Below are 26,603 nucleotides of genomic sequence, written 5' to 3' on the forward strand. Positions count from 1 at the left end.
CATATATTGATCTATATATGCATCTCTCCCACTACTGATGCTCTCAGGGATAAATATAACATGTAGACTTCACACTTTCTTATATTAAAACAAATCTGATCAAAACAAGTATCTATGTTTAAGATAAACTGTAAGTTAATTTGTTTGCTGAGTTGAAAATTGAAGACTAAAATAACCACCCACAGATTTAGCAAATTTAGGGGTAATTTATGATGTTAAAAAAAAATAAGGCAACAAAAACTGCAGCTGACATAAAAAATAATATAATGCTGGCACACAAAATGGTTGACAATTTAGACTTGATTTAAGTGGACAGGAAAGTTACCAAATCCAATGCTGAAACAGAAAAGCATATATGGGCAAAAAGAAAAAATATGTTCGCAATTTCATTTGATATAATGTTCTGGCTCATTTCTGTTCTTTTTGGCCACAGGCCAACCAACAGTAACAGTGGGATCAACATGACTAACATAAAATGGAATTAATTCTCAGGGGAGATGCGTTGTTTTTTTTAAACACAAGAATGCTCTGAGATCAATTGCGCTGCTCCCAGCACAATGGGATCTTGGTCTACTCCAGAGCTCTGAGATACAATGAGAAAACTAAAAATGAACTTCTTACATAAGGCCTTCCATGCAAATAATTTGCAGATCTTCAGTGAAGTTAGCCTCATCATTCCAAATAGTAAATATTTTTACCAGGGAAGTAGAGCAAGCACATGTTTTGCCTTGGGTGATGCTCTGAGGAAGTCCGATATAAGAATAGCCCACAGATGTGCCCCCAGATCTCTGCTCTGATCACTTGTTCCTGCCTCTTTACACATTCTGTATATAAATACTTATACACACATGGATATGGGTGGGTATGTTATTCTCAAAGCTAAGGAAGTTTGAGGTTAACAAAGATGCTCTGTTTTCTTGGATTCCCAAACTATTATTACAGACCTAAATTACACTTCAGTCTACTATAACTCTACTGTGCATTTCATTTTATGCTATTTCAAGTCTGCACCTTCTCAAACTCACCATTTGGTCAGAACTGTTTCCAATATGAAGGGAACGATTTGTCAAATCAAAGCCTCCAAAGCTACAGGTTCTCTGCAAAAAACCAAGGATAGATATTTTATCACCATGATTAGCTCACTTAGAACATCTGCAGTTTGGAGAACACCAATTGAAATACAAATGTCTGCAAAAATGGAAAGAAACAAACAAACAAAGGGATGAGAGATTATAAATCAGGAAATCTGTTGCAAGGCAATATGAGTCTCTCTTTTCCAGAGACAACTCCTTGGCCTAAGGTCTGCTGCTGTTGAGTCATCTACTGCCTACTCCTCCTACTCCTCTTTTTTAGAAAGAAAAAAGACTTTTTGGTCTGAGGAAACTGTTCATCTTATGCATCAAGTTTTCCAAGGTGCTGGCAACTCCATCTCTTCAGTCCCATCTGCCTTCATAAGTAAGTCCACAGGAGCACTGAAACAGAGAACCACCAATCTTCTAAATTTTTTAAAGCATTGAATAACCTACCTTCTGAATAGCTGCATAGGCTGCATTTCCACTGAAATACAGGGAATCACTGGAAACCTAGTAGGGCAAGCCCTCGGTAAGAGGAGGGAAAACCCAGCACAGCTATCCATAAGCATTGTGTCCCCAGAGACTCAGCAAGCCCTGATTGCAGATTAGTCACTTCCAGCTTTTTCTTTAAGGGGTAATAAAACCTGACCAATGAACAACCAGCTGCACAGTACTCAAGCATCTGGCCTTGGCAGAAGTCTCGTGGGGAAATGCAGGGAAATGAAGGTATGGCCATCACAATTAACTTGCACAACTTCAACTCTGGGCTCTGAGAGTGGTTTTGAAGACAGGCAGATGCCTGCTGTAAGTATCCTTTTCATAGTCAGAGCTGAAATAAACAGGAGGCAGAAGATCAAGTCTTGTGAACTAGAAGTTCTTAGGGTCTGAACTACCCAACAGAGTAACTCGTATTGGCTCAGACCTAAACCCACAACCTGAGAACTACCAGCCTACTTAATCTATTAGGAAGAAGCAAGCTGTATAAACTGTGACACTTAATAAACATAAGAATTATGTTTAATTATAAGAATTTTAAGAATTCATTCATAAATTATAAGAATTCAATCTTTTAAAGTAAACACTCTTCCTGTTCACCACTAAGAAGCTTTTAAAAGGTTTTAATAGCTTTTAAAAGTTTTTATTTAAAGCTTCTTGCTGCTACACACAACAAACTTGGATGACAGTTTTTGTACCCACTACAACTCTAGTGGAACTCAAAGCCAGCTTTGTCTAGGCCCCACAGACATTAAAGAGAATGCTGTGATGTAGAATTTTTTCTAAGTGTTTTTTTTTTCTTTTTTCAGAAGGCAATGTAACTATGGCACAGGTTTAAAAAAATGTTTTTAGAAAACATTTGAGACCAACCACAAGTAATAATATCAGTTTCTAAAGCACAGCATGTTTAGCTAGGAGTAATTTGGTCCTTCTGTGAAGAACCATTATAACTAATCCTACAACGTATGGTAATCCCAGCAATGAAGAGAGGACATCTGGAACTGCTCTGAGCAAACTTGTCCGTCAAACCAGCCAGAGCTCCTCCTAAAGAAGTCTTCTTGGAGAGCAAGACAAATGTTGGTTAAAAGCTTCTGAGTAAATGCACCTTATTAAGGATGCTTGTTTCACTATGGACTTCCCCATACATTTAAAATTAAAAATTTAACTTCCATCTTCAGATTCCAGTAGGGACCCTGGCAATCCTGCAGCAAACAAAAGGTCTGTGGATGAGGAGAGGGATATTCAATGGAATGGCCATGCAATCAAAAGTATTACTCTTCTGGGAGAAAAGAAAAACTGATGCCATTTGAAAATTTCATGCATGTCCAGGCCACTGAAACAAATATAAATGACAAAAATGAATGGCAAGGCAAGACAGAGTGACCAATTCCACTGAATACAGAGGCATTGCAATTTCCCTGAGGTTGCAGCAAACAAAGATTAAGCGTTTCTAGGAAGGAGCAGCATTAGTTGAAGCTTGTCAGCTATTTGTGGTTTCAGGAAGTGCATTGAAAAAGTTAGTAAGGGCAGCAGGTCTCCAACATTTATCTCATTCACACAAGGCTGGAGAAGCAGCTGACTGAGAAGTTCCTCAACAACAACAAAACACTGTCCATTTCTTTAACTGTATCTCTGTGATTTAGCAAAGGTCAGGGCAGATAGTTTTCATAATGAGACTATTATGGCGAGACAAGACCAACTTAGAAGAACCAAAGAGTTGTTCCTGTCATCTGTATTTACCAAGACAGTTTTAGAGGGTATTTTTCATTAGGGGGTATCTCTAGAACATCTCAAGTATTCTCTTTGGTTCAAGATAACCTTATTATTCAACCCACAGAAGGATGAGCAAGGTTTCTCCTATCATGGCAATATCCTTACAGGAAAACAACATCTTCTAAGTACAATGTCTGTAGCAATAAACAGCACCCTGTGAGGGGCAGGGTAAGCAGTCAATGCATAAGAAACAGTAAAGCTGCCAAGAGAGAATGTTCATGGTATTGGGTAGGAAAAAAACCCCTGTATTTTGTGGCCAAAGACCAAAAAGTGAACCATGAAGACTTTGTCACCTCCCACAGGCTATTCAAGAGACCACAGCTGTCACCCTTGTACATTATATCAGAAGAAATTAAGCAGAGATCTCTCAAAAAAAATCTGTTATTGAAGAGGAAAAGCTGTTTCTACTGTATTGTTCACTGGAATATCTTACTTAATCTTATGGGTGCACTGCTGTTTCCATCCACTAAAGTAGGGAACATTGTCAACTAGACAACAGACTAGCTGGCTCAGCTTTGGAGATCTGGCACCAAAGGCAAGTTCCGAGGAAACTCAGAATCATGGTTAACGTAACTGTCAAAACTGGGTCATATAATCGGGAAGCAGCTTTGGATCCCTCTGGAGGATCCAAATCACTTAAATTTCTCACTGTAAGCACAATTTCCTCTTTTGGCCACCCCTTGTTCCCTTTCTGTAATGCTCTGAGGGAAGGTACCACCTTCATTCTATGCTAGAAAGAAGGAGCAGTAGTGACAATTCTGGTGGTGGTGAGCAGCAAGCAGGAGGGCAGTGACTGCCTAATGCAAAACTCTCTATCTTTCTGCAGCTATGTATGTGAGGGACAATACTGACTGGGTGAGTGAATTGATGAGATGCAATCTGAGAAGGGAAGGGCCAATTTATGGCAATGACAGCTGAAGAGAAATAGAGCTCAGTTAAGTAACAATACTATGTTACTCTGAAAATCTTGTTCATCTCTTGGTACCTCTTGAAGAGAACATTGACTTCCAAAGCATCACAAAGAACATATTTGTAGCATCTCAAACTTTCTCTGTTCACTGGTGATCTCTACTTCCGCACTAGGCGAATTAAAAAAAGCAGAATGTTGTCATATTCGCTCTCTCTCGCCAAGTTATTCTGTACATACAGAAATGGCAGACTCAATGAAACTCTTCTCTGACAAGACTTTATCAAGCTCTTCCCTTATACCTACACTGCAGTGCTTAAGAGTTTCTAATGGCAAAGAAAGCAGAAGCACTGAATTTTAGTTAAAAGTACAAAGCAGAAAGTGTTCACTGCAACCTCACAGAAACTGGAAGGCCACCTTCATGGCAACTCTTTGACTCACAGACTTTTGGTGGATTCTCAAGAGAACCCTTTTAGTACAGCGATCCACTGTGGCAGCCCACTTCCTCTTGGCCTCCTCATCCTCCTCCAGCAGGCATCTCCTCAGGTCCTGCTTGTCGGCCTTGCTCAGGGTCCTGTCAGTAACGGGACGCACCAGCTGTGAGAGGTTGAGGTGACTGTACAGGCTTCTCTCCACCACATAGGTGATATTGAACTCGCTGACAGAGGTGCGCCCTCGTAGCCTTCTGTTTGGGAAGCCACAACCTCCACCCCCTTTCGTTTTGTGCCGCAGTAATTGTAGGTCGCAAGCTGTGGGGGATGCTCCTTTCCTAGCAGGGCGCTGGCAAAGAAAAGCTCTGGAACAGGAATAGTTAGTATCCATTTTCTTCAATCGGATCTGCTTCCTTACACTCTGAATCTCCTCCAGGGACACCAGAAGATGGTGCTTGTGCCTGTTGCTGTCATAAAAGCAAATGCTTTCTGTACTTACCCCATGGCTCAGTGAGCCGAGGCTCTTCTTCATTTCCCCATCTGTCAAGGAGCGGCAAACTTTCTGGGACTTCTCCTCTTCTGGGTAAGAGAAAAATGTCCCAAGTTTCTTGGGAGGCTTGATAAGGCCACGGCTATCAGTTTTGCTGAAGGTCTTCACCAGCTTCCGGTTAGCTCCCCACGTATCAAGACTGCTGGATGAGGGAGAAGTAGTGAGTGAGTCCGAGTCGTCCTCTGGCTGCTTTTCACAGGAGCTGTCAAAGTAGAATTGCTTCTTGTGAACTCCAGAGTAAAGTGCTGATCTGTCATCCAGTATAGGAGAGTTGTCAAGTGAGTGCTCTTCCACACCTACAGGGGACAAAAGCAGCACAACGGTTGTCATTGCTCGTAATTCTCTAAGATGTTTCCCTGTAGAGTCTTACTGTATTTATTCAAGATATCAACCACTTAAATTGGAAAAAAAGCATTTTTGATGTAAATTGCTCAGAAGTTATTACTGAATGGATAAACCTGAACCATTTGTGAAATGAGAATGCTGGGATTAGTTAACAACAGACAGAAGACAACATCCTGTAAGTAAACTCATCATTATTTTAAGTTTCTCTTTTTCATCTGCAGCTAAGACCACAGATGTTCCCACTAACAATCCCTTAAAAGCTGGAGCTGGGATCTGTTTCTCTTGTTTTTCTTCTGATACTTGCCTATGATGCTCAGCTCTAGTGAGCTTACAATAGGTCAGAAGTACACTCAAATATTAAAACCCAAACAAGTACCTCTCAGGTCAAGTTTTCCAATACCTACTGCTCCTGTGGCTGCAGAAAGGAATTTTTTTGCAGAAAGTTATGGAGCTGAACTCCAGGATGAAATTTAAAGTTCTGGGGTTTTGATGGAGGAAGAGACACCAGTTTTAGTCACACAGAATTTATTTAGCAGATGCAAAAACAAAGAAGTAGGTCAAACTGCAGATGTGCCAATTTCAACAGTGTCCTGGTAATGAAAGAAACACTAAGTTTTCACCAAATTTTTCCAGAAAATATTTCACAGGAATATTTTGCAACATAAGTACTGGACATGGGCAGATAGCCAGGTTTCCTTTTCAGACTGGAGAGAAGGGAATAAAGAACTTCAAACTGCAATTCCTTTTAACATTTATCATATAAGAAAATTTTCTCTGGTGTTTTCTTTGAAGCAAAGTATAGGCATAAGTTTTAGATGCAGTAACAAGGTTAGAGTAAAAAAAAAGTGCACATCCTCCTCTGTCTCCCTGGCAAATTCCACAGCATGCCTAGCTATGTATCAGACAAACACGCACAAAAATAGGACTGTATTTATTTCTTGCCAAAATAAATGGCTTAATAACATAACTTTGCCTTCATCTCTAATTGCTTCCACAGTCTAAAAGCAGAGTAAAATTTGAACTGTTACTGAAATACCTACAATTTACTAAACTGGCTCATTCAATAACAAGGGACACCTTTCACAATGACAGCCCTGTATAGGATTCCTGCCTCACCTTCAGTTCACTCTGTTGGCAAAACATACTTGACATACATTTGATGAAACCTAAGATGCTCTTTTACTATGACAAGGCTCATCATGCCATTGAAGGGATAGTGGATCACATCTGACGTGCAACTTTCACTCTTTAGAAATTTACTGGGGTAGGTCTGTAGATTAGAGTCTTGTTTTGACACCACTTTCCCTGGATTATCCAGCTTGCGCTTCTCCCCTTCTACATCTTAATTTGAACAGAAAATAGACATTCTCCTGGGACAGAGTATGCACTGATAAACAATTTTAGTCCACTAAGTAAATATGTTTTTAAACAGCTTGTAAAATATGCATTGTGTATCAACACTGTAACAGATGTTATTTGGAGTGAGTCCATGACACAGAGCCATAATGACACAGATGTAGATGTGATGCATTTTTAAGTGCTATATAAGAATGGTGCCCAGGAATTAGGAAGTTTCAGTTATTTGGCTCACTTAGGAGCAGATTAAGACAAAATACATATGGATTCAGATACTGGCAAATTCTAGTGAGTATCAGCTTGGCCAAATGTACATTCATTGTGATAACAGAGTCAGTAATAGAAATGTGGGAGAAGAATCTGAGACTAGTGTGCTTTTCTTTAAAACCTACAGGAACACATAAGAGAAATTCGGCAAAGTTGTTCTTTGTGAAGAAATTTTTGAATAGGATTATGCAGGATATTTCTTCCAGGAAACTGCATGTCAGTTTTCAAAATAAGTCTACTCTTATACTATACTAAAGGCTGTTGAACATTAATGAATTTATCTAAATTTTAGTGATGTTACTCAATCAAATATTATAGTCAACTCCCCAAAACCTAGTCACATATGATTTCACATTACTTCATATTCATCACACAGTTTCAAAGAGCCGTAGCAAACAGCTCAAAAACCAATCCAGTCAATTGCAGGTAACTTGGAAGACCAGACAGCAATCCCAAATCTGACCACCCTATTTTCTGTCATCTTGCACAGCCCTCTGACAAATCCAATTGGGAATACAGACCTGTATTATGAGAGATTGGGATGGACAAAGTTTATGAAGCACTTTTAATTTACCATATGAAAATTTGAGTATCAAATGTCCTGAAAGAAAAGTCACAGATATTTACTGCTAAGGTAGACCTGGCTATTCAGGGTGCCTTCCATTTATGCAGAAGTTATGCAGAATTAATCCATGTTGCTATTTAGCAATATTTGGTTCTGCTATCAAGTTTTTCAAGAGTGAATCAACAATGAAACTCCAAAATTATAGATGAAGTACAAACTCAGAGTTACAGATAATTTAATTAGAGAAGCCTAGAGCTAGAGAAGACAGACAGAAATGGGAAAAGAAGGAAGGAGTACAAACTTTTTTTTTTTAATACAGCTGCTATTTTTTTAAATTTAGTGCTTTTTCTGCAGGGGGCAGGGGTGGAAAAACTCTAAGGAAATAACCCTGGAAGGAGTGGCAACACTTAAGTGAAAGACTGAGGGAGAAAGGAAATAGGGAGGTAAAGCACTGTAAGAGAGGATACAGAGAGAAAGACAGCTAAGTAACATGCTGAAGAGAAAGTCTGGTCCAACTGCAACAAGGCATCTGCATGCCCAGCAGTCCCTGAGCTGCCTGCTCCTGTGTCTGTTCCCATCCCTGGAGCCTCCTCCTGATTGCTCCCTGCAGCTTTTCCCAGACCCCTGGGGAGAGGAGGAGGAGGTAGGATACGCTTCTCTGAAGGCCATCTTTCCCCAGAGCAGTGGAAAAAACAGTCCTACTTTGTTTGTCCCATCTCAAAATCCACATCTTTGTTTCCAAGGTATCTGAGCTTTATGCTCACCTATGAGGTGATAAAACCTTTCCAGACAGAGACAGCTGCCCATTCCAGAGCTCTAGACAGGCTGTGCCTTTCACACCAGCCAGTAACACCACAACGTAGGAGAGGCAGGCTAGATCACAGATCTGCCAGCAGCTTCCTGCCACATACACAAGATGCACGTGTTCTCCTTAAATGCACTAGGAAAGAATCATCATGCAGCTCAGCTCACTGCAGAGCTGAGGGGAATTGGCATATGATGCCAGGAAGGCCACCAACATAGAGAGGTGCCCACAATTCCAGTGAGGACTGCACAGCTGTGCAGAGAGGCTCCTGAGGATCAGGCTCCATTAATCTGAGTGCTCACACATGCACACAGGTCATCCGGAGTTAATTCTGCAGCAGTGTTCCCAGGGCTTGAACTCTGCTTCCCTTTCCCCACCCTTCTCCTCCTCCTCCCCTTCTCTCCCCCTTTCTGTAGGGAGCAGGGCTCGTTTAGAAGCCAAATTGCAGACAGAAACCCCTGGAAGTAGAAGTCACAATGCAGCCTCTATCCCACAAGAATGTCTGACAGAGGTTCTGTATTTTTGCCACAGGGTGATGCCATGTGGTTCAACTGCACCACCAGCCAGCTGCTACCCCTTCCAAAACGAGCAGGAGCTTCACCTGCGTGCCACCCAGGGCCTGGGAGGAGGGAGCAGTGTGGTAATAGCTCTACTTACCTCCTTCCTGAGCTTGTAGGGCAGCAGGCTGGGATTGCTCCCAAGCTTGTTCCCTCCCCAGCATGGGGCATAAAATTTAAGCCAACTTCTAATCTCTTAATGAGGGGCTCTCCAGCGCTGTTCTGAGAATACCAGATCAGCAGTAACCACATTCTAGGCTGTCACTTTCCTCCTCCTAAAGCCTAAAACTTCAGTAACTTAAGGCATGCACAACAGACAAGGCAGTTGTTCCTACCATCCCTTATGAATACTCCACCCCTCCCTCCCCCAACCCTCTACTTTCTGTCCCCTGTCAACAGAAACATGTATTCACACAAACAGTTTTAACCACGTTGCTTTTTACCTTCTGTGCTGGGTTTTTTCATTTCTTCAACTCTTATGAGCTTCTTCCTGACTCTGCGAGTAGAATTCACCAGCTTGTGCAACCTCTTAAACTTCACCGACTCCTCTGTTTCATCATCGGATTGTTCTCTTGACTGGCAAAGAAACAAAGGGAATATTAATAAAGCAGAAGTTCCATGGCTTGCTCCTTCAAGTCAAGTTAACCCAGCTCATCTGCTGCGTTGTGTCAATGCAGCTCTGTAACTGGTGTTATATTTTCAGCTCCGATCAGACAGAAACATGTAAATTACTGAGGGTTTTCTTGTTTTCTTTTTTTTTCCTTTTTCTTTTTCTGAAAGCATGACATACCATTTTGATTTCTAAATCTGTGCAACGTAAGATCCTAGGCACCGAAATGCATCCCTGCCCTTGTCTTTCTTCATATGCATTGTGTAATAACTACTTCCACGTCCTCTTCCAGTATGTTTCAGGCAGGGCTCTTTTCCAGGGTTCTTCTTACCATACCAGTTATGCTCCCGTGGTTTAGTCAGTCCCTGGTCTGTCTGGCATCTCTGAACTCGCTCTTTAAACCTGGTTATAAACAGCTTTTCCAAACTGAAGCTGTCACTGACGACTTCTCTTTTTCCCCCCCCAGTCTTCCCAGAAAATCAAAAACAGCAGCACAAGAAAGGGATGGGAAGGAAAGGAAGGAGGAGACCTCATCTGCCTCACTCACAGACTGCCACAGCTACAGAATCTTCCCTTCCTCCTCCCTGTTCCTTACACTCCTCCTTAAGGCTCTTGAGGCTCGAATTAAGATGGACAGAGCATTCCTCCAGCACTGACCAAGGGAAAACTCTGACCTTTTCAGATATACAGTGCAGTCCATATTCCCCAGCATCCCGTTTCGTTTTGCATCTGATCCAGTATGCTCAGTTCCAGCTGTTTTCCCTCAAGTATCAAACATTACAGAGACAAAAAAAAATTCCCTTCTCTCCAGCAGCAGTGACACAACAAGCTGAAACAATCCATTCCTTGTGAACGAGAAGACAACTTCGATTTTCGAGCCAGATCCAATGTTCAACGTGCTACTTCCTCTGTTTTAATCAGTTCAGAATGTGGAAGGCGGCGGGGGGAAGGGCAGGGAAGGGAGAGGAGAGGAGGCCAGCAGGGCTCTCCGGCTTGGCCAGGACAGGCCTGGCATCCTGCGCCGCTGCACATTCCTGCGCACAGCACAGGCTCCAGCTGGAGTGCGGTATGGATCGTATACCTTACTCTGTTTGCACTCATAGTCCCAGCCAATTCACAGCATTCCTAATGATCAGCTCTAAAAACCCTCATACAACTTCCTGTCAGTGCAGCTATCTGGGTTTCCACAGGGTGCTCATCCTCTTTTCTCCTTCTCCTTAATTAAACTTTTAAAAATAAAGATCCCCAAGAGATGCAAGCCAAGTAAAAACAAACAAACAAAAAAAAGCCATCCCCTTCTCTTCCCAGCAAAAATTCTGTCTGCTTATCTGGAGGATGAATAAGAGAGGCCAAACATAAAAATGCTTTCTACTTTTTGTAGTGCACTTAAATACCAGGATGAGGTACTGAACACAGATGCCATGGGGCAGGACACCAATTAGCAGCTGCACTGGAATGCTTCCAAAGGCACACACAGTGCCTGAGAGAGCCAGGGCAGCTCTGAAAGCCTACCTCCCAGGCATGCACCTCACAAGGGCCCCAGAACCACAGCAGAGCAAACTTCAACAAATTTCTAAAAGGGCACTGTCCATTACCAGCTTCCCACAAACTTTGCATTACTCTAAAATAAGGAAGAATACCAAATTGACCACATATGGCAGTAGGAATTGTCAATACATCATCCAAGAATTGCACAAATGCGTTTACTGTGGTTACAGACTGGCTAAGTAATTAATAAACTTCCTTCGGGAAAAACAGGACTGTAAAGAGCACCCGGGTTGTTTACATGAAGTAAATTAAGCAACTCCATGACCATTAATTCAGAGATTATGCCTAGGACAACTTAGTGATATGTCAAACAAGACAGACACATTTAGATAAGATGATGAATGGATTATTGACTGTAATCAAGAAGTTCAGTCACGACTTCTTGGGCCATTAAGCGCATCCTGGCAAGCAACCATCATGCATATTCTTCACTCAGTATATGTTTATTTTAAATGCAATTACTCTAGGGGATTGCTTTACATCATTACTTTTTGTACACCCTCAGTTTGCAATACTACTGTTTTTGAAACCGTGAGTTCTGTAAGACTTAGAGAACAGCTCACACCTGGTCCTCCCACCCAGGTTTTCACTGAAGTATAAACAGCTAGTCCTACTTTGCACCACTGATATCTATCTGATAAGGAACTGTTCTCCCTCAGGGTTATGAAGACTCAACAACAACAACGAAGAAAGAGCTTTTAAAACATCTGATATTTGCATTCACAAGTACCACAGCAAGAGCAAGTGTCAAAATAGCCTCAGTGCAAAGTACTGAAATTAAACCCAAGTGGGTGGTACAGAGGATGCTCACCATACTTCAAAATAAATAAAGTCCAATCACAATTAAGTGCCAGCTGCTTTTCCCCAATGCTTGAGGATTCCCAGCACCCTTTTTAGCTGGGGTCCTCCACAAGCAGCAACAGGTCCTTTCTGTTGCCCATACTGCACAGAGAGGTGAGAACAGGTCATGCATTATGGGTAGATGAAAGACAAAGACAGTCTCCCCCCCAGAATCATACTTCCTATTCAGGTAGCATGTGACAGAGAAATCTTCTACAGTGAAAAAGGACTGACAATAAGTTTATGCAAAAAGGCCTAGAAATTGTGACTACACCAGTGGTGCTGCTCAGGAAACTTTATTGCCAAATAATGTCAATTTCTTGAAAATGAATGCATTTTCTAAAGGGTTACTCTTCACTTCCTGCTTTTGAATCAACTTTTTAAGAAAGGCTTTGGAATTATCAAAAGTTTCCACTTTGACACATGGGAAACAGAGCTTAATTTTCCAGCTCAAGCAATGCTTTCTTTTACAGCTAATATTAAAGAGAAAACAGAATTGTAAAGCATTCAGGCCATAACCGAGATACTTGCAAATCACTGAAATTCCATGCTTTGACTTCCCCAACCCACTCTACCCTCCCCTCTTTCATGGTGACCAAATTGCTTTTTTTTGTAGCTGTCCCTGACTTCAGATGGGAAAATTACCGCAGTGTCCCCAAAGCATGGCGGGCTGGGCAAATGGCTTCCCGGACAGCTCTAGCAGCAAGGCCCTGGCACAGGGCTTGGATGCAGCCAGCTGCCAGCCCCCTCTTGCTCTCTTCCCCCTTCACAGGCACTCCAGCGTGCTGCAGCACTGCAGAAGGGCAGACGGGGTCTGCTATGGAGGGGATGGATCTGCAAGGTGCTCAGCCACAGACAGGCTCTCCGGCACTGGAGGAATCCATGCTGCGCCCTGTCCACCAATGCCTCCCGGCCGCAGCACACGGCTCTTGCACCAGGCCAAGCCTCGGTGTCCTTAATGTGCTGATAAAACAGCCAGAGCCCCCCCAGTCCCCCTGTGCACAGCCAAGGCAGGCCTCTCCCTGTGCCCTCAAGGGGACAACAAACAGATCTGCAGTACTGCAAATAGGAACAACTTAACTTCCACCTCCTCTGCTCCAAATTTTTCCATCCGAAAGCCCATATGGCTCAACTTTTAATTACTTTGGCTAATGCTGTATGTAGTAATTCTGTGGTGAATGCTTAAGTGTTTCATTTCTGGTTTCCAGGGCAACATTACATCAGATTGCAGACAGCTGGCTCCACAGCCCTAAACCATAGCGAATTGGCCAAAGCCGAGGCACAAAACTCGCGCTGGTTGAAAGCGAGCGCAGGGCCCGACCGGGCTGCCGGGGACCCGGCGCGGCCCGCGGGGCCCCTTGGCGGGGCTGGCTGGGAGGAGCCGCCCTCCCCGCGCCTTGGAGCAAGTGCATCCCGCATCTGCGATGCTCTCACGGCGCGGAAACCCGCCAGCTCGGAGAGCTTGGCTGCACAAACGCGTGAAGGACTGCAGGGAAATGGGGAATATATTAACAGCATCTGGAAATACCGAGAACTGCATGCAGAGGACTGCGGCCACCACGTACCACACGGCTGGAAAACTACAGAGAGGCCAAGGCCCGTACCCACTGCTCAGCATTTCACTGCAAACAAACGTGGTCACAAACAATGAAGATGCTCTCAAATCCAGAAGAAATAAATCCCCTCTGCCACCTCTTGCCTCCCTTCACCTTGGAAAAGTCCTGACTTGTGCACCCCCCGCAAAGGCCACGCTTTGCATCACCTCGTATGTGAGATTAAAGTAAAGAGCTTTACGTTCAGGAACAAATAGGAAATTAGCACACACACTCTGACATTCTAGGAGCTCTTTACAGTTCTGCTCTTGGCACCCTTCTTGCTTTCTCTCCTGCTTTTCTCACGCAGGCTCTTAGCTGCTGCTTGCTCGGGAGGCAGGGCACACGCCTTGCTCTGCCGCTCTCTAACATCCAGCCCATTTCACACGCCACAGAAATAACAATCTTAACCTCCCTCTTTGAATTAGTGCTTCCCAGAGAGAAAGGGAGAGTGAGAGAGAGAGAGAACTAGCATTTATTAGTGTTCTTGGAATTAACTGGCAAAATGTAAACCAGAAGTAAGTAGCTGGCTTTTGACAGGACTATGTTTGGAAACACTTCAGGGTTATAGCAGCAGCCCTTAAAAAACAGGCAAAGCTTGGTAGCCATGTCCCAATAAAAACGTGTAAGAAACACTAGGACAACATCCAGTTTAAGATATCATAACTGATTAATTTGCTTCAGCTCCAGAAAAAAACCCCAAACATATATGACTTTTAAACGAGCCGTGTGAAGCCATTTAGAGAGATGTTAAAATTTTACAGTTTGCTTTATGCCCCCAGTAATAGTTCAGCCCCAAACTGAAATCTCTAGGAAACCTTCCATCTAAGAAAAAAGGAAATCTTTTAATACCTGCATAAAGTCAAGCTGCAATTCTTTTTCGCTATCAGACAATTCTTGTTCAGCAAAGTGGGGCAAAAACCCACATTTAGATTCATAGACACATCACATCACATGCCCCAGCCCTGTGCTAGCTCACCTCAGAACTACGAGCTCCGTAGTAAATGTAGTTTTAAAAGAGACTTTGCTGTTCTGTTCAGGAGATGTGGCTACACGTGTCCTTTCTTCTTTCTAACAAGCTTTCTCCATCTGCCAAAAATCCCAACCATTCTAACTTTAAAAAGTTTTTTATTAAAGATGCCTGGATAAAATCAGAGACAGGGAAATAGAAAAGAAAAGAACTTAAAAGCCCAAGGAAAGGAAAAGGAAAGCTGAAAAAAGCTATGCATGCTGCGCTGTGCCTAAGAATAACCACAAAAGCCTTTTCTCTTTCTCCCTCTCTGAAACAGGAGGCACATCCTCTCCACATCATGCTACATGCTCAGTGACTTACCAGCTTCGGCATTTATAGGCCTAAAGCTCAGTTTCGAGTATTTTCCCCCGAGTCCTCAACCGCTGTCAGCTTTGTAACCCTAAAATTTAGGAGCAGACACTTCTTCTTAAGTATTGAATTTGCTCTGAATCCTGCAGACAAAATGCCTCTTCTCTCGAGTTACATTATCAGACACCAAACTGGCTCCGATTCCAGTGCTGAATATGTAAAGAAGAAAAAAGCGTGATGCTGGACTCAATTAGCTGTTTTCTGCTCACTGATTGATTCCCCCAGTTACTCGCTAGCTGCATAACTTGCAAGAAAGGCATAAGTCATCAGCTCTAAGCAAATCTTCTATTCACCACAAGGAAAAAAGGGAGTGTTGTACATGGCAAACAATCCCTGTTTTCACTGATGAAGGCTTGCTGACCTCTTGCTGGCCTCCAGTTCCTTAATTACTGTCTATGGAATTTCAGTGAAAGAAAAAAATACAGAGAATCTCTGCAAAGCCAGGACGAAGAGTGACCCTCAAACACCACCACTCGAGTGGAGGCTGTGTCTATAGGAAATGTAACTTAAACCCTTTACCAGGCTTTTTTTATTTTCTCTTTTTTAATTCTTTTGACAAAAATCCCTGGAGAATTTCTCTTTATAAAGGGCTAATTTGAAGGGAAAATAAACCTTGCTTAAATGTTTTTTAACTTGGTGAACTTAGATACTTTTTTTTTTTTTTATCTTTCCCCTCAGTTTCAGCGCTACAAAAGAACATAAATAAGAACTGGAAAGAGAAATGCTGGTCCAGAAGTGGTGGCTTTATGAAGTACTGTAGTGTGAATTTAAAGTTCTCTGCCTAGGCTGAGCTGTGATCTCCCTTCCCAAGAAACAGACTCTGAGATGCTCAAGTAAGTTGGCCAACCACACCTTATCCCAAACCTCACAAAAAATCCAGAATTTGGACATTTCTTCTCAGACCACATGAAAACGAGGAGCAAGATTGCTGCTTATTGGGAACACTGCTATCCAGGGGTGGAAAGCAGTAGCATAGGCATACCACAACAGCCAGGTTCTCTTTAAGCCAGGGAAGTTTCTCCTTTATCAGAACCACGCTATAAGTGGTCTGCTAATCTGGATTTACTGCAAATCAATCACACCATGAAATCACAGCTGGACTAAACATCTATTCCCTTTGATGGCTGGCTAATTTTAATGAGCCCCCAGCCAAATAGTATTTTTCAGTTTCTCACATCACCTTTTTAGTAGTGACTGTATACAGTTTTTGTACTCCTGAGTGGTCATGTAAACTAGATTGACTAGTGTGCTGTAGCTGGGTTCTTACCCTTGAATTACTTCAGCCCCAAAACTCTGATGTAAAGCCCTATGGAAAATTCTAAGCTTCAGATAAAACCAGCTAGTGTTCTCCAGTTTCAATAACATACAAGCCCACATCAAGTAAAACATGACAGCAACTTCCTTGAAATGTATCCCAGATTCCCTTAAAAGTTCATGGCCATGAGTGAAACTGATCTAAGTTTGGGGCTTTGCAACTTGAGTTTTAAAGGTTTTGGGTTTCATTAAGAAAGCTTCACAGATCTCTAATCCTTGCAGAGGCTGTTTAAGAAAACTGCATGAAACTAAGATGTGATAATCTGTGTCATATCCTGAAGTAACATATAACAGCCTCCAAAATTCTAAAGAAAATTAACAGACACCATCAATATATGTTTTTCCAAGAACGTAAATTGCAAGGGCTGTGCAAGTCTAAAATGTGCAGTGTCAGACCCCGTAGGTAACCACGTCTGGGTTTGGTCTGTGATTACTTACAAGAAAATCAAAGGAGCATCCAATGGCTACTTTGGTGAGAGATATATTACACATTAGCTGGTGACGACACTGCTTGCTGAAATTAGTGGGAAATATTTGTCATAAGTAACAAGAGCATAAAAGTTTAATTCTCCCAGGAGGTCTGTCTTGATACAAGAATAGCTGCTTAGGCAAATTCCTAGCTGTTAACTGTTTCCAGGTTTCAGTTTAATTTTGAGAAGCACATTGCTGACATTTGTATCTGCAAACCAGACACATTTCCTCATGGCAAAGTGCTTCTCTCACTGATTAGCCCAATTAATTTTAATGATATTACAACTGTACTCATACACCACTTGTCATAGGTATATATAGCAGAATGAAGCTTTGTATTACATTATTTTGTACCTGTTACAATACAGCATTCCTTTCCAATTCTCCCGCAGACTCCTCTATACATGGACTCAAAAGTCTTTAACACTCTCCCAACTGAATCTTATATTTGGCAAGACTAAGAAGATCCAGGGAGATTTCCTATACTTTGGCACAGGCTGTACTATTAATGAATGGAGTACTCCACTGGTGCTGGAAATCCTGCTCTCGACTTCTTGGAAAACCAAGGGTGAAACAGCAATACACGAAACACAGCAAAATTCATATCAGAGAAACAAAGGAAGAATGAGAACCCTTCAGTGAAGGCTGTAGTCACTTAAATTACATTCTTATAGTACCTTCAAACAATCAGGCTGTTAATGTTAACATCCAAAGCATGAGGAAGGAAACACCAGCATTGGGGAAGGGGCACAAGTGGTAACCAATGAGAGGACAATTAAAATTTTCTGTTGCACCACAAGGAAAGTTTATTCAGCCTGTGTCTGCCAAATAGGGCAGTGAAACACATGGCTTTTGAAATTCCTAATTCTTGAACTGAGCAAAGCTTTGTTCTAATTTAATAGGCTTGGGGGCAGGGAAACCACATTATGGATTATAGCATCTCCTGCTGGCTGATGCATGGAGAACAGGAAAAAGCTGGCGACACCCCCACACCCTCAAGGTAATAAGCACAAAAAATAGGCAGCTGCCAAAAGGCAAGAATGGTATAAAAAAGTGAATTAGTATGTTAGAATAAGTATTAAATTAATTTGCCTTCCCATCTCCCATCCTCTTCAAACACATGGCCAAACATTTTGCAATAAAGTAAGTCAATAGGGCTTCTGAGTGCATGCAAACAGAAGTGGTTATGAACACGCCTAACTGCAGCCACTGCTTGGGTGTTACTGTAAGCTCTGAGTCATGGCAGAAGGAAGATTTTCTCAGAGACTTTACAACAGACTAACTACAGGAGAAACTCCTGTTGGCAGCAAGCAGATTTACTTGGGCTACATTCCTGCCAGCTGCTCAGTACAATCCTGTGGTGACAATGTTTAGTCTTGCTAGGGACACACACCTAGCCAAGCTGTATCTGATAACAACAAGGGTGGCTCCTGCATGGTAAATAATACTTAAAGACATGACCCAGTTTTATTCTGAATAATTTGCAGCTGTTTCTCCTGCAAATTCTGAAGTGTTCTGGACAATTTCAGAAAAAAATAGGTAAGAAACTCCTTAAGAGTGCTCTACAAGACCAAATACAGACACATCAATGGTCTCATGCTTTCCTATCATCACTCCCCAGTACTGACCTTACTTTGGGTTATGTCATGGGAATCGTAATGACTATTTCCATTTCTCTCACAAAGGTTTTTGTATTACTGTACCCATGGGAATTCCTGCTCTTATGCATAGATAGAGGGGAAAGATCATAACAAAATATGCTGTAATTCTTCTGCTACCAGCTTTCACCCAGAGGTGCTGGACACCGTCCCTGGGATCAGTGGAAAAGGAGGGCAGCCAATGCCTCCCAGGACAGGTCCCTGTGACAGGCACATAGCGTGGGAATTGACCACTACCATTTTGAAGCATGTCTTATTATAGGTTCTTTTTCATCATAACTGTTACTAAGCACTAACAGTACTGCAAGAATTTGGGTAGTAATAATAAATACACCACCCAATAAAATGAGGCACATCGGTGCCTTTCAGGAAATCTTAACAGAAATTGGGTCACTGGATTCTTTGGAGCGAAGATGAAAGCTCTGCATTCATTCACAGCTACACTCAGCAACAGCTCTCCTCTGTTACTTGAAAGAGCATGCAGGGCCTGGAGGCAGCAACAAGTTCTCCAAGAAGAACTAAAACACAGAAAAATCTTCTTCTACCCTTTAGCCTTTCATGGAAAAGAAACCTTACCAAAAATGGTGAGTCCTGGGATAAGAGCAAAACCAGGGCTAACACTTCAAAATATTCACATTGCTTCGAATTAAATACTAATGTTTAAAGTAAAACAAACCTCATCACACCCTACTCTCTATGGATACCCGATGCTGATTCCTCATATACATTGACTCTGAGCTGATTTTGAACAAATTAAACTGAATATACCAAAAGAAGGACTTTTTTCTGTTTATGCTAACAGTCCTGTATTATGAGCATAATAACTTTAACCAATGGTTGAAAATTTTAAGAATCTATCAGTACTATGAATAAAAATCAGTTAAAAATAGCTGCATTTGAAAGCATCCACATACTGAAATACAGTATAACCCAGAATAATGTGGATTTGCTGTAATGATGCTTAGATTTATTTTTGAGGTAATTGGTGCTACAGAAGTTACACTTTCATTATTTCTTTTCTTCCTATTCTTCACACTTACCAAACACAGTAATGACTGTCATGAGTCAGAGATAATTATATCAGACTTATTTGTCAGAGCCAGGTTTGTACCATGGGTAACACAATCCTGATTCAACAGCTTCAGCATCTCTGAGACTGAAATGAATACAGCTCAAAGTCTATTCTCATCTGTTGCTCTGCCTTTGATGCCTGTAGCAGACAAACCCAATTCTGCACAGCCTTTCAACTTTTATCCTATTTAACTACTTGTTAAAAAAAAAAGAAATAATAGTAAGTACGGGAGCAACAAATTATTATCTCAGTCCAGCTAGAGCTGTTGCTGTGTGGACTCCATGGACTGCCATCTGTTAAAAAAGGATCTACAGAAGACAGAAAAGAGAGGCAACACGGGCAGAAATTGTACCCAGCATCAGCCTCATGGCAGATGTGCACAGCACACTTACAGGTCTGCACCACTGCTGCCACTCTCCACAGAGAAACAAATGGGGTGCCAGTTTCCTACTGGCAATGCAATGATCCTGGGAACACAAGTGTTGGGAGGGCAGGGATGTAAAACAGCACTGCAGGCCCCCCCACTGCCCATGTGTGGGTCATATTGCTGGAGGGAAATGCTGCTTTTGTTCTCTGCACTCATAAATATTATGGCCTCTCTCCTGAGGCTACTAAGGCACATCTGGTAGGTGAGGTGATGTCAGATAAGCATGACACAGCTCACTGTGGCACCTTTCAAATGAAGGCCAGCTATACTACCTTGAAGTTTGCTGGATGGGTGAGCATTACCCGCTGATGGAAACCAAAATACAGAAGATGAGACCAACAAACCAGTTTGGTTCAGAGATAATTACAACTTCATTCAACTTGCATCTACAGAAACTGTCAGTGAAGTTAATTAGTGATTTGTGTCAGTGTCAGCACACATATGATACACACTTCTGTCAAACTCCCTGGTGCTTCCTCTTCCATTTCCCCACTCTGGCATGACACATGGCAAGTGGTACAATTAGTGGTCTTTAGCAGAGGGCACAGGAAAGAAACTGACTGACACACTGAACATACTGACTTTGCCTCGTGCTGGTTCTCCAAGCTGGGCTGGTGCCATAGCAGCAAGGGCTCTGAGGATGAAGCAGCCCTATTTTAGATGAACTGAGAATGTCAGCCCCCAAAAGTTATCAAATGATCTTCTATCTTTAGGAAGCATAAAAGGCACCTCAGTGTAAAGAAAGAATGTGATACAATTTTGAAGTCGCCTCTTTCCCTGGACTTTCTGACTCCTGAGGACAAATAGGGCCTTATCTACAATCCAGAAAGGGATCCATTTGTAATCTGCACCTGTTTTACATCCCAGTGCTTGGCACAAGGCAATGAAAGCTTGTCTAGTGTTAATGTGAACTGCCTTCATTGCAACAGAGATGAAACGTAAATATTCAGAAAAAATTTGTAAGAAAATCATGAGGCTTTTTAGAGCTTTGATACATCTGACTGAAAAGAAAAACAGTTTCAACTGCATACCCACATGAGCAAATAAGGAACACGCATATTTTGTTGTGAAACAGGGGGACCACAGCAGAGAGACTAAAAGCCACTAATTACTCCATAGTGGTAAAGAACCAGGTCACCTACTGGCTTGGCAAGGCTTTTGTTTGTTTATTTGTTTCTTAAGAACAAACAAACAGGACATACAATTAAGAGCACAGCAATGACATAGGGCTGCCTGCCTTGGGATGCTGACCTTTCTACTCCTCACTCCTTTGTGGTTCATCTTTAGGGTTTAGTTTTGTTAAGGGTATGAAACACAAGTTTCCATTTCCTGGCAGAGTGACTTAAAAGAGGAGAACCTGGAAAACAGAATCCTCAAATCAATCTTTAAAATGAGAATCTTTAAATCAACACCAGTTATGGTAGTCATAAACATGATAGCTATAAAAGCTTTTCTAAAAAAGTGGTCTTTTCCTAAAAAGGAAAACAATAACTTATGATACACGCACTTCAGATATTATTTGTATGCTGTGGGCACAGCTGACTTGAAAGGAAAGGATTACTTAAAACCTTAGAACACTCCAGACATTCTGCCTTCTTTTTTAGATTCTCTCATTGCTTAGATTCAATCTTGTTTTTGTTTTGTTTACTAAATGATCACATTGTTTCATTAAAAACTGCCTAGTAACAACTTGGCTGTGAGACTGAAAAATAAATAAGTTTAAAAAGCAAACAGAACCAGAAGAACCATAGCCCAAAGATTTCAAATTCAAACCAGAAATGTTTAGTTCAGGAACTTGCATTTTCAATTGCTTTCCTAGTGTAAGTATAAGGCAGTGGGCTACCTAAAAGTATATTTTTAATATATGGAAAGCCATCTGTGCTTCATGGCCTATATAAAATGAGTTGGGTAATTTTAAGTTGAGGTTCCAAATATGCAGAATACAAATCATACAAATGGCACTGAAATGCAAACCATTTGGGAAAGAAAGGGCTTGAAAACAGAATAATCTTTGCATGCCTCAAAAGCTGGTCATTTCAGATTAGCAGAGAGGTCCTTTGGCAAAAAAGTCTGAGTGAACACATATTCTGATACTTTTCTTTGTTTGTTTTTCCCTTTTGTCAATTACAGGTCAAAGTGTTTCACCCCAGTTAACCTCAGTTTCATTCTTGTTCACAAAAAAAAAAAAAGTCAAGCTGAGTTTTGTTCTGACATGAACTTTCATTTCTGCAGATGATCCTCTTCCCTTGAAGGCAAGCAGTTTCACAGCTTCTGTTAAAAACAACCGACAAAAACAAGGAGCGGGGGCAAACGTCTTGAGAATTATCTACAGTGATTGAATAGACATCCCCCACTGAAGTTAGGAGAAATTTAGTTCAAATCCTACCAGAGCAGCAGAGAGAGGCAACCAAGCTGTTGGCTCGAAGTGCAAAGATGGCTTAGGAAAACAACTCTACAGAAAAGGTGCCAAGTCATTCCATTAGGGCAGAAATACAGAATCATGTTCAGTCCTCAAGAGATACACACAGCTTTCAGTAATTCAACACAAGTGTAAAACACTATCAATAGATTTAAGAGAGAAATTCATTATCCTTCTGAGATTTGACCATGGTAAATGAGAGTTCTGAGGGGCTTATGCTATAGGTACCCTGGAGAAAAGCCTTAAGAGAAAGGAAGTTCAAGCTTATAAATACTAATAAGGAAAGATCAGACATCTTTCAGTTGGCTAAACAATCAGTTCAGGAGAGTCAGGATCCTTCCTTCTCTATTCTTTACAAATTTTTGATATATCACAACAGAGTATAAGGCAACATCAGTTCCCCTCTGCTCCAATGTAACTAAAGATGGGCATATTTTTTTGAACACAAACAACAAAATCTTTCTCTGCCACCAAATATGTTAAACATCTCATAAAATGACATTGCATTCCTTTTTTTCATTTAGGAAGGAGGAGCTAACTGGCTGCTGCCGTTAGCAGGAAATTCCATTGACAATAAAATAAATAAATCAACCAATCGAATCCAAAGCCTATGATTCAATTATATGGGTTACAAAGAGCTTGAATTTGACAGTCAAATGTGTTCTTCTCTAAGATTTATCTGTGAGCTTCCAGTTAGAGAACTGAAGTGGAATAAACTACTCAGTGAAAATGAAGATATCTGGAAGAAAAAATTAATTAATTCAGTATGGCACAACATAAAGACTGTCTGGTGCCCATAAAAACAACAGAAGTTAAACAGCTCAGAAGCAAAAAAAAAAAAAAAAAAAAAAAAAAAAAAGGAAAGCTGCCTTACTGCTTATGGATCTGACAAAAGCCACAAACTCTGCGCTGTGAGTTTGCAAATGCAGAGACAGAGTGTTTGAAGGCAGCAGGCAGCTCGGACTTAGCCAGATCCTCATCTAGAATGTATCAACAAGGGCTAGAAAAGCCTGAGAAACTCTACTGATGAATCAACAACTTCCCTCTAAATGACCAAAAAGCTATTTTCTGTGGATTTTGAAATAAGGGGGATTTCTGCCTGGGACAACTTGTGTTTCAAAAGCTCAGTGACAAATGGGTGAGTTGTTTTATAAAAAAAAAGAGAGATTATACAATAAGTCTGTTGAAGTCTATGATTATGAAGATTTAAAATGCAAGTTAAAGATTCTCTGCAGACAGAACAGAGCATCACAAGGCCACTGATACATTTGCTATTAAGGAAATTGCCAGGTAAATCAGGATATTTCAGTACTTCAATGAAAGTATTTAAATATTAAATGACACTGGGGAGCTATATCACAATTACAGGTACTTACATTACAATTGGAAGACCCATCAAGTGTCGAGTAAGAGCCATCAGGCCATTCTGTAGCATCTACAGTGCTCGACTGCCTGTGCTGGGCTTCATATTCTTTCAGCTGAAATTTGAAAAGACAGAAAGAATATTTTCCAGCAATAAGAAGAGATCAATCTTCATTAAAACAGCAAGAGTTAATGTAATTTTATTTTTCCCCCTGTATCATTGTGGATCTGGGAAAATCTCAATTTTTCCACTGCACACCTCACTTATTCAAAATAAACTGTTCAACAATCTGAAGTATAAAAAATGAGTTGCTGATTTGTTGGGTTTTTTTCCTTAGAAGGAAATGATCTGTAAATACTGAAATTTGATGACCTATTGTTGGTAAAACATAAATTACACATCCCCATCTCAGAGGCAGAGTTTACAGTGGACAGACTAAATCACAATGACCTGACAATTTCCTTCATAAAGAAAATGATCTGCAGTAAAGACTAGGAACCATTCTTTGTAATAAAAAAAAAAATATCTCCCATTGTCCAATAAAAAGCTTTAGACAAAACCAATACTACAGGAGTCAAAGTGTTGTAAGGATCAAGCACTGATATTTTAAAAAACAAGGCTGTTGCTAGTAGCTCAGACCATTGGAGGGAAACTCTACCAGTCCATATATGAACTAACAGACTAGGTACAACCCTTTCACCCCGCAAAACTTTAACAGCAGAAAAGAAAAACAATTCCCAATATTCCAACACAGTAATTTAAAAATCTTGCATTTTTTCATTATACGATTTCCAGCTAAGCAATATTTTTGTTCAGACAATAACATAAATTTATATTCTACAATAATCTATCTCACAATGTAATATGTCAGTAAAGATATTTATATGACTACAAACCAATCTAAATGATGTTTTCTCTAATGGAGCCCATACAGAACATCCTGTGTGCTCCATCACAGTATTTTACACAAAGGTTGTGTTGAAACTTTAACACTCTTTTGGCTCCTGAGCAAGTAAAACCTTGGCCCTACTGCTGTACAAATACTTTATGTATACTTCACAGTTGCAATACTTCACAGTTCTTTTTCTTGTGGTTTATTAACATTTAGAGTTTGTAAAGAAACACTTGTGACAGCCACCCCACTTACAGAAAAAACATATCTGTGTTTTACATCTGACATAATGACATATGCCAAAAATGGGTGAATATGTTTTCTTGAATGTTATTAAAGCAAAAACATCACCTTTCTGGCTAAGAAACAAGCATAAAAAAATTTAGCTTAAAGGAAAATAGTAAGAAATGCATATGTTCTGAATTGAGTAATGCAAGCTCAGCAAAACCTGAAGCATTTCATTTGGTACTTAAACAAACCCATGAACACAATAAATAAGATCAAGTACAAGTCAGAGAGATTCTTCTCCCTCACTTTAGACAGCTGCAATGAAAAAGACTACACTTGATCTTTTCTCCGATTAGTACCTTTTATGGTTATTGGAGAGAAGCAATGTTTCTAGGATTCAATTTACCATGTACTGGATATCAATTTCTGGTTGAGCTAAATCTCACTTTTCTCAATAAACAAAAGAATTCCTACCCAGTTTATGCTACCTATTGCAATTGGCAAACAGGCAGGCTTTCTCCACATTCTCCTATGTTTTGTGAATGAAATAAAACTCCAAATAGATACATCCTACATTCTAAAACATGTTTGGCAAGGAGACTGAAGTATGCACATATCATACCCTGGCAAGTGCTTCCTCAATGGTGATCATCTTCTCTTTCACCATCATCATCAGCTGGATCCGTTCTTCATCACTCATCGTGATCTCACTGGCGACATAACCAACATCCTCTCCTGCACAAAAAAAAGCACAAATATTTTAAGGACATGTAAGAATTCATGCACAGGGCAAGGCACATTGAAACTGGATTTTACCCAGTACTCTACAATCTGGTTGCCATGTGGATCTGGCTGGCCAGAAACAGACCCTCCCTAGAGCTGGCTCATGGTATGATTTCAAAGAACTGAATGATTTCTAAGTAACTAAGCAATCAAAGGAAGCAAGTTAGAACTAAAAAATGAAGTCTACTTTGATACTGAAAGCAAGCAAGCACGAAAAGGAGAAATAAAAACTGACCGTCATCACATGGCTACTGACCCTGAAAGACAAGAATTAAAAGAGGAGGTGCTAATGCTGGAAAAGCCAGGCACTCAGCCCTGAGGAATACTGGAATCTGCTGCCAGAACTTGCCTGTGCTGGGCCCTTGCAGCTCTCTGCAGTGGACTGGCCACTGCTTGTGATCTATCCAGACTAGCTAATCACCCACTAAGCTGGCACACACTGCCAACTACCTCTCCTTCTGCTATGTGCTTGGCATGTCAGCACAGACAGAACTTGCTCGAGAACCAGCAAGGAGCCACACTTAACTGGAAGTGTGTCCCTTTTGGACATACTAAATGGGATTTTTATCATCTTTCACAATCTACCTGAACACAGAGAGACATAGAGAAACATCTGTTTGCAACATAAGAAGCTAACACAAGGGAAAACAAATTTTCTGTGTGAAGAGAAACACTTAATGCAATCCACAGCTGCATCTTTTGCAGAGGAACTAGAGAAAGACACCTGACAGTTTAAGTGGAATCAATCCTACATTTGCACTGGTCACCAGAGACACTTTTACTGCTCCTTCTTCTAGTGTCTTCTACTATGTCAAGGCTGGATTCAAGCCTAAAGCAAACACGTCAAAGTAACAAAATGCCAAAGAAAGCAGAAATATCCT

At 41.1% G+C, this 26,603-nt stretch overlaps 1 protein-coding gene across 1 annotated transcript in view; it reads right to left on the bottom strand.

Moving 5' to 3' along the window:
* Positions 1-26,603, bottom strand: part of LOC120501343 (SAM and SH3 domain-containing protein 1-like) — a 532,792-nt gene that overhangs the window by 20,819 nt on the left and 485,370 nt on the right. The window contains 5 exon segments of the mRNA XM_039707483.1: positions 1,026-1,097; positions 4,690-5,525; positions 9,568-9,700; positions 23,833-23,934; positions 25,562-25,674. Coding sequence (XP_039563417.1) covers positions 1,026-1,097; positions 4,690-5,525; positions 9,568-9,700; positions 23,833-23,934; positions 25,562-25,674 — 1,256 coding nt within the window.

Source organism: Passer montanus, unplaced genomic scaffold (genome assembly GCF_014805655.1).
Source record: "Passer montanus isolate IOZ18808 unplaced genomic scaffold, ASM1480565v1 scaffold2, whole genome shotgun sequence".
Taxonomy (NCBI): domain Eukaryota; kingdom Metazoa; phylum Chordata; class Aves; order Passeriformes; family Passeridae; genus Passer; species Passer montanus.